This window comes from Somniosus microcephalus, chromosome 19, assembly GCF_052327205.1.
Source record: "Somniosus microcephalus isolate GS21.2 chromosome 19, FLI_Smic_1.0, whole genome shotgun sequence".
NCBI classification, from domain to species: Eukaryota; Metazoa; Chordata; class Chondrichthyes; order Squaliformes; family Somniosidae; genus Somniosus; species Somniosus microcephalus.
The window spans coordinates 62,879,644-62,899,912 of NC_141005.1; the positions used below are offsets into that span (position 1 = coordinate 62,879,644).

At 46.2% G+C, this 20,269-nt stretch overlaps 1 protein-coding gene across 1 annotated transcript in view; it reads left to right on the forward strand.

Annotated features, from left to right (window-relative positions):
- Nucleotides 1-20,269, forward strand: part of LOC147104524 (protein tyrosine phosphatase domain-containing protein 1-like) — a 73,252-nt gene that overhangs the window by 30,899 nt on the left and 22,084 nt on the right. The window contains exons 6-7 of the mRNA XM_085962189.1: nucleotides 13,671-13,751; nucleotides 15,233-15,351. Of these exons, the coding sequence (XP_085818315.1) occupies nucleotides 13,671-13,751; nucleotides 15,233-15,351 (200 nt within the window). The remainder of the gene's footprint in view (nucleotides 1-13,670; nucleotides 13,752-15,232; nucleotides 15,352-20,269) is intronic.

Below are 20,269 nucleotides of genomic sequence, written 5' to 3' on the forward strand. Positions count from 1 at the left end.
TTCAATCCCGTCAATTTCCCTAACACCATTTCCCTACAAATACTGATTTCATTCAGTTCCTCCCTCTCATTAGACCCTATGTTCCCTGACATCTCTGTGAGGTTATTTGTGTCCTCCTTTGTAAAGACAACCAAAGTATGTATTTAATTGGTCTGCCATTTCTTTGTTCCCCATTATAAATTCCCCTGATTCTGACTGCACTTCACCAATCTTTTTCTCTTCACATATCTATAAAAGCTTTTACAGTCAGTTTTTATGTTCCCTGCAAGCTTACTCTCATACTCTATTCCCCCCCTCTTAATTTATCCCTTTGTCCTCCTTTGCTGAATCCTAAACTGCTCCCAATCCTCAGGTTTGCTGCTTTTTCTGGCCAATTTATATGTCCTCTCCTTGGATCTTATGCTATCCCTAATTTCCCTTGTTAGCCACGGTTGAGTCACCTTTTTTGTTTTATTTTTATGCCAAACAGGGATGAACAAATTCTGTAGTTCATCCATGCGATCTTTAAATGTTTGCCATTGCCTATCCACCGTCAACCCTTTAAGTAACGTTCCCCAATCCATCCTAGCCAACTCGCGCCTCATACCATCGTAGTTTCCTTTATTTAAATTCAGGACCCTAGTCTCTGAGTCAAATACTTCACTCTCCATCTTAATGAAGAATTCTATCATATTATGATCGCTCCGCCCCAAGGGGCCTCGCACAACAAGATTGCTAATTAATCCTCTCTCATTACATAATACCCAGTCTAAGATGGCCTGATCTCTAGTTGGTTCCTCGACATATTGCTCATATACACTCTAGGAATTCTTCCTCCACAGTATTGTTACTAATTTGGTTAGCCCAATCTATATGTAGACTAAAGTCACCCATGATAACTGCTGTGCCCTTATTGCACGCGTCTCTAATTTCCCGTTTAATGCCATCCCCAACCTCAGCATTACTGTTTGGGGGTCTGTATACAACTCCCACTAACGTTTTCTGCCCCTTGGTGTTTCTCAGCTCTACCCATACAGATTCCACATCATCAGAGCCAATATCCTTCCTTACTATTGTGTTAATCTCCTCTTTAACCAGCAATGCTACCCCACCTCCTTTTCCTTTTTGCCTGTCTTTCCTGAACATTGAATACCCCTGGATGTTGAATTCCCAGCCTTGGTCACCCTGGAGTCATGTCTCCGTAATCCCAATTATATCATATCCATTTACATCTATTTGTGCAGCTAATTCATCCACCTTATTATGAATGCTGCTCGCATTAAGACACAAAGCCTTCAGGCTTGTTTTTTTAACACTCTTAGACCATTTAGAATTATTATTTACTGTGGCCATGTTTGATTTACATCCTTGATTTCTCTGACTGCAACTTTTACTTTTCTCCTTCCTGTCTTTTGCTTCTATCCTTGCTTCCCTTTCCTCCGTCTCCCTGCACAGGTTCCCAACCCCCTGCCATTTTAGTTTAAACCCCCCCTTCATTTTCATGGAAGAAATGAATCGGGTGCAGGAGAAAAATTTAAAATTGAAATATTTATCTGGTCGGTTTAAAGTTGAATCATAGGTCACGCGGCCTATGGTTTTACACCAACAACAACAACTTGTATTTATATAGCGCCTTTAACGTAGTAAAACGTCCCAAGGCCCTTCACAGGAGTGTTATCAAATAAAATTTGACAACAAGCTACATAAGGAGATATTAGGACAGGTGACTCTTGGTCAAAAGGGTAGGTTTTAAGGAGCGTATTAAAAGGAGGAGAGAGGGGTGGAGAGGTTTAGGGAGTGAATTCCAGAGCTTATTGCCTAGGCAGATGAAGGCACGGCTGCCAATGGTAGAGGAAAGAAAAACAGGGATGCGCAAGAGGCCAGAATAGGAGGCGCACAGAGATCTCGGAGAGTTGTAAGGATGGAGGAGGTTACAGACATAGGGAGGGGCGAGGCCATGGAGGGATTGGAAAACAAGTATTCTGCCCTTGCAGCGCGTTCCTATGCAGAGCTAGACAGGTAGCTAACAACTTGATATCTTCCCATAAAAATCACAAGGCTTGACTTTTCTTGTAAACTTTACTGAAAGATTCTTATTGTGAAACTGAAATACAATACAGAAGTGGAAGCATACATTAGTACACAAGCACATAACTGATATGCATACACAAACTTAGGTAAGCGTGAGCAACACAGTACATTTGGCATGTAACTTACCAAAACACAGCTTACTGTGAATATACATTTAGCAAACTGAAAGGCATTCTCTTACATTCACTTTAAATTAGCCCTGTACATAGTGCCTCAAAATACAGCTACAAGTTAACCAGCTAGACACAGAGAGCGAGCACTTCACGGCTAGCTGTGTAAGTTTGCTTACAGAGAAAGGTTACAAACTAAACATTTTCTGCAAAATATAGTGTACACTAATCATCTATAACATTCTCAAGTACTTACAGACAAATAGTGTCCAAGGCCGAAGCGTAACAAGAAAATAACTTCCAAGACCATGTGTCGAGCTGCAGGTCTTGTGATGTACAGCAATTTATTTTACAGCACTTACTTTACTGCACTTTACTGCACTTGCTAGGTACCAAATATCCACTAGGTGGCGGCACACAATGGGAATTGACCCAAATTAATTAAACCCCTGAATTAACTTGAAAACCAACATAAGTTCCTAAAGGAAGGCAGCACAACAAGGATGAGAATTCTAAAATCGAAATGTTACCAAACAGGGAGCTAATGTAGGTCAGCGAGCACAGAGGTGATGGGTGAACAGGACTGTGAGTTAGGATATGGGCAACAGAGTTTTTCATGAGGTCAAGTTTACGGAGGGTGCAAGGTGGGAGGACAGCTCGGAGAGCGTTGGAATGGTCGAGTCTTGTGGTAACAAAGGCATGGACGAGGGTTTCAGCAGCAGATGAGCTGAGGCAGATTTACAAACATTTACATTTACAAACCATTCTAGCTTCACTCTCATCTGAATTACTGCTTCATAACATAAACTGATCATATTATCCCTAAAATATATTTACTGTGTTACCTATAAACACACACTGACTACTATGATAGACCAGAGGCCTGTTCTGTTTAATCTATTATATATTAAAATGCTTGGGTCACTGCACCAAAGGAAGATGGTTGTGGTGGTTGGAGGTCAATCATCACAGCCCCAGGACATCGCTGCAGGAGTTCCTCAGGGCAGTGTCCTAGGCTCAACCATCTTCAGCTGCTTCATCAATGACCTTCCCTCCAATATAAGGTCAGAAATGGGGTTGTTCGCTGATGACTGCTCAGTGTTCAGCACCATTCACAACTCCTCAGATAATGAAGCAGTCCATGCCCGCATGCAACATGACCTGGATGACATTCAGGCTTGGGCTGATAAATGGCAGGTAACATTCACACCACAGAAGTGCCAGGCAATGACTATCTCCAACAAGCAAGAGTCTAACCGCGGCCCCTTGACATTCAACGGCATTACCATCGCCGAATCCCCCACCATCAACATCCTGGGGGTCACCATTGACCAGAAACTTAACAGGACCAGCCACATAAATACTGTGGCAACAAGAGCAGGTCAGAGGTTAGGTATTCTGCGGCGTGTCTCACACCTCCTGACTCCCCAAAGCCTTCCCACCATCTACAAGGCACAAGTTAGGAGTGTGATGGAATACTCTCTACTTGCAGATCCAACAACACTCAAGAAGCTCAACACCATCCAGGACAGAGCAGCCTGCTTGATTGGCACCCCATCCACCACCTTAAACATTCACTCCCTCCACCACCAGCGTACTGTGGTACAAGATACACTGCAGCAACTCACCAAGGCTTCTTCGGCAGCACCTCCCAAACCCGCGACCTCTTCCTCCTAGAAGGACAAGGGCAGCAGGCGCATGGGAACACCATCACCTCCAAGTTCCCCTCCAAGTCACACACCATCCTGACTTAGAAGTATATCACCGATCCTTCATCGTCGCTGGGTCAAAATCCTGGAACTCCCCCCCTCACAGCACTGTGGGAGTACCTTCACCACACAGACCGCAGTGGTTCAAGAAGGCAGCTCATCGCCACCTTCTCAAGGGCAATTAGGAATGGGCAATAAATGCTGGCCTTGCCACCGACGCCCACATCCCATAAACAAATTTTAAAAAACACACCATCTCAAAATATATTAAAAACTCCCATGTCAGGCTTTGTCACATTGAATCTACAGCACAGAAAGAGGTCATATGCACCACACGAGCCTCCTCCCACCCTATCAACATATCCTCTCCCTCATCTGCTTATCTAGTTTCCCCTTAAATGCATCTGCTATTTGTTTCAACTACTCCTTGTGCATTCCACATTCTAACCCCTCTCTGGGTAAAGAAGTTTCTCCTGAATTCCCTATTTGATTTATTAGTGACTATTTTATATTTATGATGCTCTCTAGTTGTGGATTTGCTACAAGTGGAAACATTTTCTCTACGTCTACCATGTCAAACTCTTTCATTATCTTAAAGACCTCTATCAGGTCACCCCTCAGCCTTCTATTTTCTAGAGAAAAGAGCCCCAGCCTGTTCAGCCTTTTCTGATAAGTATATCCTCTCAGTTCTGGTCATTGGAAAACTCCATTTTTAAAGTGTCAACAGTATCTGTTACACCTGTAGATGGTGCTGTGATGAGTTTTCAATGTTAAATGTCACATAATGTTATCTCCATATATAATAGCTGCTATATAGTATACTGAATGTTTATGGTTTTAAAAAATGTTGGGTGCGAAATTCGGCTGCTTTGCGCCTGCCGTTGGTCCCTACATGGGGCGCTAACGGGGCGCAAATGGGTTTTTGCCCGGGCACAGCGATATAGCGCTCCGCGTTAAATTGAGCCAGGTTTAAGCGTTAGTACCCCGCTCCTATAGGTACCGCCCGGTGATATGACGTCCTCGCCGTCCGCAGCACCCCGGATGCAAAATTCGGCCATGCTCCCCTCACTTACCGTCTGGCGCTAACAATGAGAGCATCAGCTGTCGAGTTGCAGTCGAGAGTCAGCTCCGCGCGCGCTATTTAAAGACGCCATCTTGGGGAAACATTTTTGTCGGCCATAACTCTGCTGAGACATTGTCAGACAAGCTGCTGAATATATCCAATTCCACATCGCTGAATCGAGTAGCCCTCTCCCTCTCCCTCTCAGCAGCCATGGCACAAAGCTGTCTCAGTAGCTGAGAGGTCGCACTCCAGAGCAGCAATGCTGATAATGAGCAGCTGCATCTTGAAATGACCTCCCCTTTAAGAGCTGGAATAAGCCAGAGTCAAGGCTTGAAGGCTGATTGCTGGACGCCAGTCAGCTGAAATTGGGTAGTGCTCTGGCAATAGCGCCCCTGCAGCGCTCCACTCAGACCATTAGCGCCTCATTTACCTTCCAATTTTGCTACACTTTTCAATGGATTTCGCTGGGCACTAACTTTTCAGAAAGTTAAAAGTTAGCGCCCCAAACAATTTTGCGTCAGTTCAGTCTGCGATAAGTTGTATGTTCTGACCACTGAGTGTCACTGTGGAGCAGCCCAAGTCTGAGTCTCTGTTATGCCGGCATCAGCTATTTTGGTATGTGTAAGTAAACAAAGTAAGCAACAAGATTTACAAGTAAATTTAAACTATTTTTTAACACTAGTTGATCTTCGGTGGAGTTGCACATGGGGAGTCAAGACCAAGTGCAATATTAAAGCAGGCCAAGCAGGGTTAGAGCGGCAGGGAGGGGGCGGAATATGTTGTCCCAGATATAGGCAAAAGGGAGGGGGAGGAGGCGTAGAGTAGAGGGGAGGGAGAGAATGGTAGGGGAGGGGAAAGTTTGTGTGTAAATTCTGCTGCAGTCTGTTTTAATCAAGAAGCCCTCTGATGATCATTAACCTTGCAGATTCTGTAGTAATACATCTTACATATTCAGGCATTAGCACAGTATCTTCAACTGTTGCTAATCAACCAGATCAGCAAAGTCCAGTCTCTCTGCTGCTCAAACTTTGAATCTATGGAGTACAGTGAAGACTCGGTTAAGCGAGGGAAAACTCTCCTTCCATTGACATGTAAACAAAACCAATCACTGATACTTTATTTGCAAAACTTGTTCAGTATCACTTGCATAGTTCCATCTTAGATTTTCCCTCTTGCATTGTCTTATTTCAATTCCATCTCAGACTCTCCATCCCACACAGTCCATCTCTGACTGTTGTACAGTCCCAGCTTAGATTCTCACTCATACAGTCCCAACTCAGGGTGTCCCTCTGGCAGAGTACCATCTCAGACATTCCCTTTTATACAGTCCCACCTTAGACTCTCCCACCTCCCTTGCACAGTCCCATGTCAGTGCCTTACTCTTGCAGAGTTTTATCAGAGACTCACTCTTGTATATTCTCCTCTCAGATTATCCCCTTGCAGTCTCCTCTCAGATCCTCTCCCTTACATAATCTCACCTCACACTTGTGGTGTATGTAACCTGTTCCACCTTAAGAGAACTACCTTAAGAGATGTACTACTTTCTCTTGGCTGCTGTATACTGTAATACCGGTGGTGACCACACCAGTATATAAGTGTTGTGTAGGGATTTGCTGGGCAGTTCAGCCCTGACCTCCGAATAGTAAAGACCTGTTAAAGTTATTCTTGTGGTCTGTGTCCAGTGGTTTATAATAAGCATAACTGGGACACACAGACTTAACAGTGGCGACGAGTCCGATCTTACCCTGCGGCAGTTTTACATCCAAGGCAGCTTCATCCTCAGAACGGGCGTCGAGAAGAGGCATCCGCCCTCATCATCCTGCTGAGCACCATCGCACGGGAGGCATCGAGAACCCGGGCTAAAAAGAAAAATTCTGACCACGAAGCCCTCCATCAGCGACAGGCAGTGATCATCCCTTCTACCACGGTGGTGGGTAAGCCGATCAGCGACACGAGCAGAAAGTCGGCCGCGTTGACTGTGGAGTGGGGGAGGGAAAACGGAGGAAAAAGGGCGGAGAACTCGACCACGGCCAGTGAAAAGGGCCGGGCTGCAATCGAGGCCGAGAGGCGCAGCGACTGGGGCAGCTTAAGGCACGAGAGCCGCGGAGAACTCAAACGCAGCCGGGGTAAAGGACCGGGCTGCATGCGGGGCTGAGAGGCGCAACAGCAGGGGAAGCGTGAATGCCCACGGGAACCGCAGGGGAGTAAAAGCAGCGTCGGGGAATTGAGAACCGCTGGGGAGGCGAGAATGGCAGCAGCACGGCAATCACCATTGCAGCCAGCGGGGGAAGAAGGCAAATGCGGGAATCCGCCATTGTAGTCGGCGGGGGAAGAAGACGAGCGCGGGAAAGACCGCCAAGCGCGGGAAGCCGCCATTTTAGTAGGCGGGGGAAGAAGACAAGCGCGGGAAGCCACCATTTTGAGAAAAAGAAAAATTTTAAAACTTGCAAGGATGCCTAAACATGGGAACATTAATACCTTTGATAGCGATATCGAAGGTTGGACCACGTATGTAGAACGCATGGAAGTTTATTGTAAAGCAAATAAGGTACCAGATGATGAGAAAGCACTAACCTTATTAAGCTCAATGGGTGCGAAGACATACGGGCTATTGAAGCACCTTCTGTCACCAGATAAACTGGCGGATCAGACTTTCGCGAATATTGTTACTGTCCTGAAAAATCATTTAAACCCCACGCTGCTGATGATAGCGGAACGATTTAAATTTTACAGAAGAACGCAGCTGAAAGACGAAAGCAACGCTGAATTTTTAATTGAACTGCGTAAGCTATCAAAGTACTGTCAGTTTGGAACAGGACTAGCAGATGCGCTGAGAGATAAATTTGTGTGTGGATTGTTAAAAGAAGGAACACAAAAGCGACTGCTTGAGGAGAATGATCTTACGCTTGATAAAGCCGTCACTATTGCAGCATCGCACGAAGCCGCAGCGAGAGGCACTGTGGAAATGCAGCTACGGTCACCGGAACTCAGCACCAATCAAATGGTCTTGGGTACAGTAAAATGTTATCGTTGTGGAAAGACAACGCACGATCAGAACCAGTGCGGGTTGAAAAATCAGGAATGCAGAAAATGTGGCAGGCTTGGTCACATAGCTAAAGTATGCCGGTCAGGAAAGAAGACCAGCAACAAAAAGTCACCGCAGGAAAAGTACAGAAAGGTACACAAGGTGACAGAGAACAGTTCGAACGAACAGAAGTCAAATTCAGACTCCAGCAGTAATGAACTGGGTAGTCTAAGAGTACACAATGTTGGTAATGAAGCAGACCTCCAAACAATCTGGGTCACACTTCAGATAGCAGGAGTCTAAGTGAAGATGGAATTGGACACTGGATCGGCATTGACGGTCATGAATAAGCAAGATTACAAAAGGTTATTCCCACATATTCCCCTACGGGATACAGAGATTGTATTGAAAACATACACGGGGCAAAGAGTATACCCCATCAGGAAGATAGAGGTAAAGGTGGTCCACAAGGGCAAAGAAAGCCGAGGAATGGACTTATATGTGCTACCTGAGGGAGGTCCACCACTACTGGGACGGGAGTGGATTAGGAAAATAAATATGGACTGGCATTCCTTAAAAGCACTAACGGTAGATTCCGGTAAAAAAGATGTCAAACCTAAACGATTGTCCAGAATATTGGACGATGCTAAAGAGGTGTTCCAACAGGGACTGGGAACACTGAGAGGAATTACGGCAAACATCAAGGTTGAAGAACATGCAAACCCGAAATTTTTCAAAGCCAGACCGGTACCTTATGCGATACGACCTGCTGTGGAAGCTGAGCTGGAAGGGCTAGAACGTTCAGGAGTACTGTCTAAGGTAGACTGGAGTGAGTGGGCCACGCCCATTGTCCCCGTCATGAAGCGTTCATCGAGCAACAAGCCGGGGGAACCGGGGAAGGTTCGCATCTGTGGAGATTTCAAGATCACTGTTAATCCGGTGCTTCACACGGTGCAGTATCCGCTTCCGCGGATTGAGGATATCTTCGCTTCGTTGTCTGGCGGGAAACACTTCACCAAGATAGACCTGGCGCAGGCGTACTTACAGATGGAAGTTGAGGAAGAGTCACGCCAGTATCTCACGATCAACACGCATAGAGGCTTGTACCGGTATAATAGACTGGTTTTTGGAGTGGCATCGGCTCCAGCAATTTGGCAGAGGGCCATGGAGCAGGTATTACAGGGAATTCCAGGCACACAATGTTACCTGGACGATATTCTGATTACAGGAGATGATGACGAGGAACACCTTGCAAATTTGGAACTGGTGCTCACCAGATTGAAAGAATATGGACTTCGAGTTAATCGCCAGAAATGTGAGTTCTTTCAGAAGCGGATCTCATACTGTGGTCATGTCATTGACCAGGAGGGGCTTCATAAGTCTCCTGACAAGATCGAAGCTGTTGTGAAGGCTCCCGCTCCGGATAATGTATCCCAGTTGAGGTCGTTCCTAGGGTTGATTAACTATTACCATAAGTTTCTGCCAAATTTATCCACGGTGCTGCACCCGCTGAACGCTCTTTTGCAGAAGGGAGTACCATGGAAGTGGAGCGAGGACTGTAAGAGGGCCTTTCACAAAAGCAAGGCATTGATCACCTCAGAGGAAGCGTTGGCTCACTTCAACCCAACGCTGCCTATTCGTTTGGCTTGTGATGCTTCTCCATATGGTATTGGGGCAGTACTCTCACACAAGTTGCCAAATGGCCAGGAGAGGCCAGTTGCGTTCGCATCCAGATCATCGACCTCCGCTGAGCGCAACTATGCTCAGATAGATAGGGAGGCTCTCAGCCTTGTGTGGGGAGTAAAGAAGTTTAATCATTACCTGCAGGGCCAAAAGTTTACACTTCTGACAGACCACCAGCCGTTGGTATCCATTTTTAACCCAAAGAAGGGTGTTTCGGTGATGACAGCACAGAGACTCCAGAGATGGTCCCTTTTCCTAGGGGCACATCAATATCAGATCGAATTCAAAGGTACAAAGCAGCATGGTAATGCTGATGGGCTGTCGCGCCTGCCACTACCTACAGAGGAGGAGGCACCGACGGTTGACCCTGTTGAGTTATTTCACTCGACCATCATCGAATGTTTACCAGTCACCAATGCAAGTATTGAAAGAGAAACCAGGAACGACCCGACACTGTCCCGGGTCTACGAAGTGACAGTGAAGGGATGGCCAGCACATGGTGATCCACTGTTACCGGCATTCTCAGCAAGACGAGAGCAGCTGTCCGTCTGTCAAGGAACATTGATGTATGGAACAAGGGTGATTATTCCTCCTAAGTTAAGAGAGAGAGTTCTAAAGGAACTGCATGAAGGTCATCTGGGGGGAGTCAAGATGAAAAGCCTTGCTAGGGCTTATGTGTGGTGGCCGGGTATCGACCAACAGATAGAGGATCTGACGAAAAGCTGCTCAGGGTGCCAAAAAGTGCAAAATGCACCTCCGATTGCACCGCTGCATCCATGGGAATGGCCTTCAACCCCATGGCAACGTGTACATATTGACTTTGCTGGTCCATTCATGGACTCCATGTTTTTAATTGCGGTGGACGCACATTCTAAATGGCCAGAAGTGATTAAGATGACTACCGCTACCTCGGAAAAGACGATTGCGGTGCTAAGAACGATATTTGCAAGAAATGGATTGCCAGAACAAATATGTTCAGACAACGGACCGCAGTTCGTGTCAGAAGAATTCCAGAAATTCATGAAGAATGGGGTGAAACATTATACCTCTGCCCCATATCATCCGGCTACAAACGGGTTGGCCAAGAGATTTGTACAAACGTTCAAAAAAGCAATAAAGGCCATGAACGAAGATCAGATTCCACTACAACACAAGGTGGACAAATTCCTACTGGCATATCGAAACGCCACTCATGCAGTGACAAACCAAAGTCCTGCCATGATGTTCTATAACAGGAGGTTGCGGTCCAGGTTGGACTTGTTAAAACCAAATGTGCAGAGGGAAGTTGAAAACAAACAGTTCCAGCATATAAATAACAAGACCACTCGGAGTTTCGAAATAGGACAACCAGTGTTAGCCCGGGACTATAAAAACGAGAAATGGCAATCTGGAACAATTCGGGCCAGACAAGGACCCCTGATGTACACTGTAGATATTGGTGAAAATGTAATACAGCGTCATGCTGACCAACTGGTAGAATCGAGAACAAGGGTCGAACCCATGGTTACGGCAGAGACAACCGTGGAAGAAGTTAGTGAACCTGAAGCATCTACCTCAGAAGTGAATGTACCTGATGATGATGTCCAATCCATAAGAGACCAACTAGATGAGTCACCCCAGCAACAAGAATCAGAGACCCCTGAAAGGCGTTATCCAACTCGAATCAGGAGGCCTCCTCAGAGACTGAATCTTTGAACTGTTTTGCATGAAGTTGTATATATATATGTTATTATTATGTTATGTTAAATGGGGATATAACTGTTAAGCTAAAAAGGGAGGATTGTGGTGTATGTAACCTGTTCCACCTTAAGAGAACTACCTTAAAAGATGTACTACTTTCTCTTGGCTGCTGTATACTGTAATACCGGTGGTGACCACACCGGTATATAAGTGTTGTGTAGGGATTTGCTAGGCAGTTCAGCCCTGACCTCCGAATAGTAAAGACCTGTTAAAGTTATTCTTGTGGTCTGTGTCCAGTGATTTATAATAAGCATAACTGGGACACACAGACTTAACAACACTCTGTCTTGTACAGTCCCATTTCAGACCATCACTCTTCCGCAGTCTTATCTCAGGGTTATCACTGGTGCATAAAAGGAATAAGGAGGCAAATAATACGAACAGATACCTCCCAAAGTGCCACTGCATTTCAAGCACCGAAGCCGCATATTACTGGGTGCAGAGGCCCAAGACCTAATCGCCACCGCATGTGCACTGCACAATAAACTTTGACCCAGAAGCACTTTCAATGCTTTGAGCCTGCGCACATACTGTGAAACTCACTCCAGATACTCTGCGGCTATTTCAAACGGGTACCTCAACGGACACTTGCTGAAAAATGACAATCTTTATTGCTGGCCGGCCCTCTCCTCCAAATGTGCCCACTTTGTTGCAGATCTTCCTGTAACAGAGGCTCCAATGTCTGACTGTGAATGTGGCCATTCTGCCTGCAGTCATTTTCTGACTAAAATACAAGCATAGCTTCAAGGCAGCAAACACCCCTTTAAGAACTGCTGGTGCACAGAATCCCACTCCCAAACTTGGTGTGTTCTCAGCACGGCATGTAATAAGTTCTGGGAACAGCATCAAAATATTTAGATCAGCCAACCTTGTATTATCAGTTGAAGGTAAAAGGTAAATCGTGCTTGACTAATCTACTGGAATTTTTTGAGGATGTAACTGGGAAAATAGATAAGGGAGAACCAGTAGATGTGGTGTATTTGGACTTTCAAAAGGCTTTCGATAAGGTCCCGCATAAGAGATTAGCGTGTAAAGTTAAGGCACATGGGATTGGGGACAAGGTATTGACTTGGATAGAGAACTGGTTGGTGGACAGAAAGCAGAGAGTAGGAACTAACGGGTCTTTTTCCGAGTGGCAGGCAGTGACTAGTGGGGTACTGCAGGGATTGGTCCTAGGACCCCAGCTATTCACAATATACATTACTGATCTAGATAAGGGAACTAGATGTAATATCTCCAAGTTTGCAGAGGATACCGAGAAACTCCAGGATGATTTGGACAGGTTGGGTGATTGGGCAGAAGCGTGGCAGATGCAATATAACGTGGATAAATGTGAGGTTATCCACTTTGGTGTCAAAAACAGAAAGGCAGACTATTATCTGAATGGCAATAGATTGGGAGAAGGGGAAGTGCAACGAGACCTGGGTGTCCTTGTGCACCAGTCGCTGAAGGTAAGCATGCAGGTGCAGCAGGCGGTGAAGAAGGCAAATGGTATGTTGGCCTTCATAGCGAAAGGGTTTTGAGTACAGGAGCAAGGATGTCCTGCTGCAGTTGTACAGGGCCTTGGTGAGACCACACCTTGAGTACTGTGTGCAGTTTTGGTCGCCTTATCTGAGGAAGGATGTTCTTGCCATGGAAGGAGTTCAGCGAAGATTCACAAGGCTGATCCCTGGGATGGCAGGGATGATGTATGAGGAGAGATTGGGTCGATTGGGCTTATACTCACTGGAGTTTAGAAGAATGAGAGGGGATCTCATTGAAACTTATAAAATTCTGACAGGTCTGGACAAACTAGATGCAGGTAGAATGTTCCTGATGGTCAGAGAGTCCAGAACCAGGGGTCATAGTCTAAGGATAAGGGGTAAGCCATTTAGGACAGAGATGAGGAAGAATTTCTTCACCCAGAGAGTGGTGAACCTGTGGAATTCTCTACCACTGAAGGCGGTTGAGGCCAAGTCTTTAAATATATTCAAGAAGGAGTTAGATATATTTCTTAGAGCTAAAGGTATCAAGGGATATGGGGAGAAGGCAGGTACGGGGTACTGAGTTTGGATGATCAGCCATGATCACATCGAATGGCGGAGCAGGCTCGAGGGGCCGAATGGCCTACTCCTGCTCCTATCTTCTATGTTTCTATGAAGTCAAACACTCACTTTCAAAGTGTGCACAGCACCACTGTGCCAGGACTGTATTATTGGCCTCTTTAAATTCTCATTTCCTGTTCTAATCACAGTGTCTTGATCTACTTGCCTCCCTTCCCCCCATCCCAGGATCACGGAGCATATCCTAGCCATGGCTCGACCATCGTCGCAACTTCTGAAGCAGCACAGCATCATCCAACAGTTCAAAGAGTAAGTGCTATTTCTGTTAATATACTGAGTTCATGGGCCTAAAGTAGGTGAAACCAGTTAGAAAAATGGGTGATCTTTTACTAATTACATACCTGACTAATGCCCGATTGGTGACTTCAGTGATGCCAAGTGACTCTCAATGCAAGGGTCAGATCCTCATTTTATTGCCAATCCCACCCCAGCTCGCATCCATCTATTTTATTAAAGGTATGTGTCTGTAAGATGACATGATTGTACAGTCCTGGCCCCATTGCTGATTGGTCTGTGCTAAACTATTGGTCACATGGTCAGCACAGACCAGTCACACCTGGTGCATCAATTCTAGAATAACACACAATACAGCCATGGTGTACTTTACTCCATTCCCTGTGATTCATTCCATCCCTGGCCCTCCTGTAATCTGCTCCCTTTGGCTCAAATGCTTCCATGTCAACCTGTCAACATTGCATGAGTAACAACTCCATAACTGCTGGGTCTTAACCAGCCTTGCAGCTGCACATGACCAAGTCAACCACCACTCCCCTCCTATCCCCACCAGACCTCCATCCATAGCCTGGCCTTGGTCATTACCATGGGAGGACCATCCAAAACTGCTGCCCGTATCTAACTCACACCAAGTCCCGTTCACCCATCACCCCTGTGCTTGCTGACTTACATTGGTCCCAGTCCGGCAATGCCTCAATTTTAAAATTCTCATCCTTGTTTTTCTTATCCATGGCCTCGCCCCTCCCTAACTCTGTAATCTCCTCCAGCCCTACAACCCTCAGATCTCTGCGCTCCTCCAATTGTGGCCTCTTGTGCATCCCTGATTTTAATCATTGCATCATTGGCGACCGTGCCTTCTGTTGCCTAGGCCCCAAGCTCCGGAATGCCCCCCCTAAACCTCTCCACCTCTTTACCACTCTCTTCTCCTTTAAGACGCTCCTTAAAATCTACCTTTGACCAAGCTTTAGGTCATCTGCCCTAATATCTCTTTATGTGGCGTGGTGTTACCATGTTAAGGACACTATATAAATGCAAGTTGTTGTTGTTGTTAAGCTCCATTAGTTATACCTAAAAATCTCAACCTTGACAATCTCATGGAAATAACACCCAGCCCCATAATTCAAACCCTCAATCTAGGGATAATTGCATAATTCAAACCCTCAATCTAGGGATAGTGGGTATCTTAACTGAGTTTAAAGAGTTAGATTATTCTCTACCATCAAAGGGGGGTGGGGGGCGGCGGGGGTGGTCAGTTTCCCCACTGTCCTAACGGAACAGACAGGATCCTCAATGCCCAAGGAGGAGAGACAGGCTCCCACTGCCCGAACAGAAGAGGCAGATTTCTCACTGTCTAAAGACAAGATCAGTCTCGTCACTAGCCCAACTGAACAGAGAGGCTCCCATTACCCTAACAGAAAGGTAAGGCTCCTCACTGTTTTAACAGCTTCTTTTCTATCAGTCCCCCAACAATCTCTCGTTAATTTTTCTCTCCACAGCCTTGGAATCCACACGGTCATTAACCTGCAGCACCCAGGGGAACACGCCAGCTGTGGTCCACCACTGGAACTTCAGAGTGGTTTCACATACTTGCCCGATGTCTTCATGAAAAACAAAAGTCAGTGAGGCATTGTAGGAACTTGGGGTGGGTGGTGGCAGGAGGGACAGTAAGGTTTCTAGGGCTTGTTAGGTGGGAGGGACTTCTTGCATGTGCAGGAGAGGCCTATTTCTTGGAGGGGGTGAAGGGGTCTGTTAGGAGGGTGAGGCCTTTAACTCAGTAAGGAAGGGCTCGTTAGTTGCTTACTTTTGTCACTATGGACCACAATGACTTCAAGTGGAAGCGAGATGATATCATTGTAGCCCATGTTTATCAGGAGAAGTCCAAACTCCCAACAACTTTCCAGAACTGCTTAAGCTGCTTTAACAGCTTTTGATTAATCTTAACTTATCACATACCATTGGAACTATTATAATAGACTGCTGTACGTGGAACAGGGACCCTAAGTATGGGGAGATTTAAAAACATCAAATTCTAACTAACATGCAGGGCATCTAATGCTCTGGGAGCCTGGAATAATACCCGGTTGCAATCTCAGTGGTGAATGGCTCTCTCTAGTGGCACAAACAGTTCAGTAATCTTCAGCGTCATGTGGTCATTTCTGTGGTACATCATCATAGGCATTACAGCAGGTATGTTACAATGGGAGCTTACTGTACTTTATTGTTGATTGTAAACTGGGCTGAGTTTTGACAATTATGATTTGGGGTGGAATTCAACCAGTAAAATTTTTTTTTTTAATGATTTGGCAAAGAGTATCGACATCTCAAAGTTTGCAGATGACACCAAATAGCAGGGACGGTTAATACAGTGGAAGATAGGGACAAGGGGCACTTAAACTGTTTGGAGAAATAAGCCAAAAATAGGCAAATCCACTTTAATGTAGGTAAGTATAAAGTCATGCACTTGGTGATAAGGAGGGATTATAGGTTTAACAGGAAAATACTGAGAAAGTAAATCAGAAAGGGGATGTGGGGGTCATGGCAGATAAATCCCTTAAGATATCAAACTAATGTGTGGTTGCTGTCAAGAAAGTAAATGGGATGTTAGGTTGTGTAAAAGAGGGGAATAATGCATACATTGAAGAAAACTATCCTGCTGCTGTATTCTAGGGGTGGGTTTCGGGTTCAGGGTTGTTAGTGTCAGGATTAGGAATAGAGTTGTGGGGGTATTTTAGGGTTAGATTTTAAGGTCAGGGTAGACTTGGGGGGTGGGGTGTTGGTTGGGAGGTATTTAAGGTTAGGATTAGGGTTAGGGATTTTTTGAGCTGGGGTATTTTAGGTTTAGGAATTTAGGTTAGGGTCAGATTCTGGAGTGGTTAGGGTCACAGTTAGGATTAGGATTGGGTGTTTTTTAGGGTTGGGGAGATATTTCAGGGTTACGGTTCAAGTCGAGGTTCAGGATCATGGTCTGGGTTTGGGTTTGTAGTGGTTAGGGTCAGGATTAGGAGTGGGGGTATTCTAAGGTTAGGTTTAGGGTAGACCCATGCTCCTCCTGGTCCCACAAAGTGAAAAACCTACCTTTCAGGGCTTTTTCACATCCCGATCCTCTTTTGACCTGGTTTAGCCTGGCGGAAAAGCGGAAACAGCTGCTCTGCGCAGTCCGAAGTTAAAACTGCAGTCAGGGCCCAATTACGTCATCGGACCCTGATCTGCAAATTTAAAGAATGACCCAACCGGCTATGGATGGGTAGTTTAGTCGCCTGTCTAAAAGCTTCCGTAAAAAAAACAGGTCACCGAGATCCAGGCGGGTAAGTAATCTGGACATTTGTAACTGCCCACCCGCCCGGTTTCCACCTGGTGGGTAAGGTTAAAATCGCTTCCCTCACCCTGCCCTCGGAGATTTAGTAGACGCAATGCTAAATGGGTTGTTGAACTACGTAGCTAACACAGCAGAATACAAGTCAGAAGAGGTGATGATCAAACTGTATGGTGCACTGGTCAGACCGCACCTTGAATACTGCGTCCTGTTCTGGTCGCCAGAAATCAGAGAGATTCAAATGGTGGAGGCAGTGCAGGGAAGAGCCACGAGACTGATCTTCAGTGTCACAGATCTGAGTTATGAGGAAGGACTGGATAGACTAGGGATTCTCTGCCTGGAAAGGAGGTGTCTAAGGGATCATCTTATTGAGGTAATACAAGATTGTTCAGTGTATAGAACGTATTAACCCAGAATACTACTTTAAATTAAACTGTGGGAGTAGAACAAGGGGCACAGGTTCAAACCAGTAAAAGGTCATTTCAGGAAATTTTTCACACAAAGAATGATCAACACGTGGAATAAACTTCCAGATAGAGTAGTGGAGCTAAAAGCCCTGCAATTATTTAATAATTGGATGCTACAATGGACATATTAGGATCTCTTTGGATGGGTCAAATGTCCTTTCTCATCTGTAATTATCTTGTGATAAGCCTGAGTGGAATATGGTGGAGGTACTGTATTTAAAATTTATAAGGCTCAGGGATGTTGAGGATCACTCAGGGATATTTGATTTAGTACAGGATAGTGGGACACAGGTATAACCCAAAAAGGGGTAGATTCAGATGGGATGCAAGGAAGCATTACTTCATATAAAAATAAATAATTCAACTTTATTGTCATTGCACAAGTACATGAACAACGAAATGTGATCTTGCAAGCTCCCATGAGTCCAGTACAAATAACATTAAACATAAATAGCACCGTCCTGGGAGAAGCAAAGCCGCTGTGTCTGTGCGCGCCGCCATTCCATTTCCACCATTCATCCTGTCCAACAATCTTCAGCCCAACGCCCGGGCCTGCTCACCAGCCGCCCCTCCCAGGGCTCCTTCCGGGGCTCCTTCCGTGACCTTCTCACCAACCGCCCCTCCTTGGGGCTCCTTCCGTGACCTTCTGCACCTGGTCTTCCCTGATGGTCACCCCTCCAGGTACTAACCAGGCCTGGCTCTGCTTAGTTTCCAGGCCTTGCCAGTGACCCTGTCCCTAGTCCCAGGAACAGGGCTTGTTGGCTTCTGGGTTAGCTTACCAAGGGTGGTTAAGTAACTTAGATCTCTTCAAGGTCAAACTGGACAAGTGTCTTGAAGAAAAGCACATCAGCCTTCAATTTTCTTCAGTCCTGGGGTTCACTCCCAGCATAAATCAGTCAGAGTGCAGTGGATGGCAGTGTGGGGTAAGTGGGAGGGGTCATGACCCCACTCCCACAATCACCTTGAGATAAGCCAATTTACTGCGTCAGCACTCGGCCATTAATTTACTCACTTAACTTTAAAAATTTTGATCACGACCGCATTGCGATTTTGAGTCTGACAATGCAGAATTGGAGGGCGTCACCGTGACTGTGGTGTGACAAGACAGCCAAACCTGGACTTCGACCACCGCCTCCCCAATCCTTCAATCTTAGCTCTGTTCCTAGCAGAGGGCGGAGGAAAATCAGATTGGACCTGGAATAAGAGTCCAGCCTAGAAGAGCACCAGAGGCCAGTTTCCGTCCACGCCATTACAAGACACTTCACATCAAAAAGACTTTCTGTGCCCACATTCCCATGGCGCCCATGTGCGGTTGTTGGGGTAATGGTAGGGGGAACTAAAACAAATACCCTCTCTCACCCTGGCCGTTCCCCCTGGTCCGGCTTAAGTCCAAGGGACGCAGACTCAAACGGATATGGTGGACAACTGGTTTAGCCATTCACCGCCAGATCTGGCTGGAACACATAAAGCATTATTGGGTCCTGCGCTCGTCTGCCAAAATTGCTAACTATTCCAGGATCAGTCTGGAATGCAAAGATAAACCCCGGCTCCTATTCTCTACTGCTAACCGTCTTCTTAAACCCCTCTCCCCTGACTCCTCCACCCTCACCTCCGATAACAAGTGTGAGGATGATCTTGTCCATGAGACCCACCTCCTGCTCCCTCGACCCTATTCCCACCAAACTGTTGACCACCCAACTTCCTTTTCTGGCTCCCGTGTCAGCTGATATTGTTAATGGTTCTCTCTCCTCAGGTACTGTCCCCCTCTCCCTCATATCTGCCGTCATCACCTCTCTCCTCAAAAAAACAACCCTTGACCCCTCTGGCCTTGCAAACTACTGCCCCACCTCCAACCTTCCTTTCCTCTCCAAAGTCCTTGAACGTGTTGTTGCCTCCCAAATCCGTGCCCATCTTTCCCGCAATTCCACATTTGAATCCCTCCAATCAGGTTTCCGCCCTTGCCACAGTACCAAAAGGGCTCTCATCAAAGTTACAAATGACATCCTTTGTGACTGTGACAAAGGTAAACTATCCCTCCTCATCCTTCTTGACTTGTCTGCAGCCTTTGACACGGTTGACCACTCCATCCTCCTCCAACACCTCTCCGCCGTCGTCCAGCTGGGTGGGACTGCACTCGCCTGGTTCCATCCTTATCTATCTAATCGTAGCCAGAGAATCACCTGCAACGGCTTCTCTTCCCGCTCCCGAATCGTTAGCTCTGGTGTCCCCCAAGGATCTATCCTTGGCCCCCTCCTATTTCTCATCTACATGTCGCTCCTTCGCGACATCATCCGAAAACACAGCGTCAGTTTCCACATGTACGCTGACGACACCCAGCTCTACCTCACTACTTCTTCTCTCGACCCCTTCACGGTGTCTAAATTGTCACACTGCTTGTCCAACATACAGCTCTGGATGAGCAAAAATTTTCTCCAATTAAAAACAGGAAGACCGAAGCCATTGTTTTCAGTCCCGGCCACAAACTCCATTCCCTAGCCATCCCTCTCCCTAGCATCTGTCTGAGGCTGAACCAAATTGTTCGCAACCTTGGTGTCATATTTGACCCTGAAATTAGCTTCCGACCACATATCCGCAGCATAACAAAGACCGCCTACTTCCACCTCCATAACATCGCCTGTCTCTGCCCTTGCCTCAGCTCATCCGCTGCTGAAACCCTCATCCATGCTTTTGTTACCTCTAAACTTGACAATTCCAACACACTCCTGGCTGGTCTCCGACATTCCACCCTACAT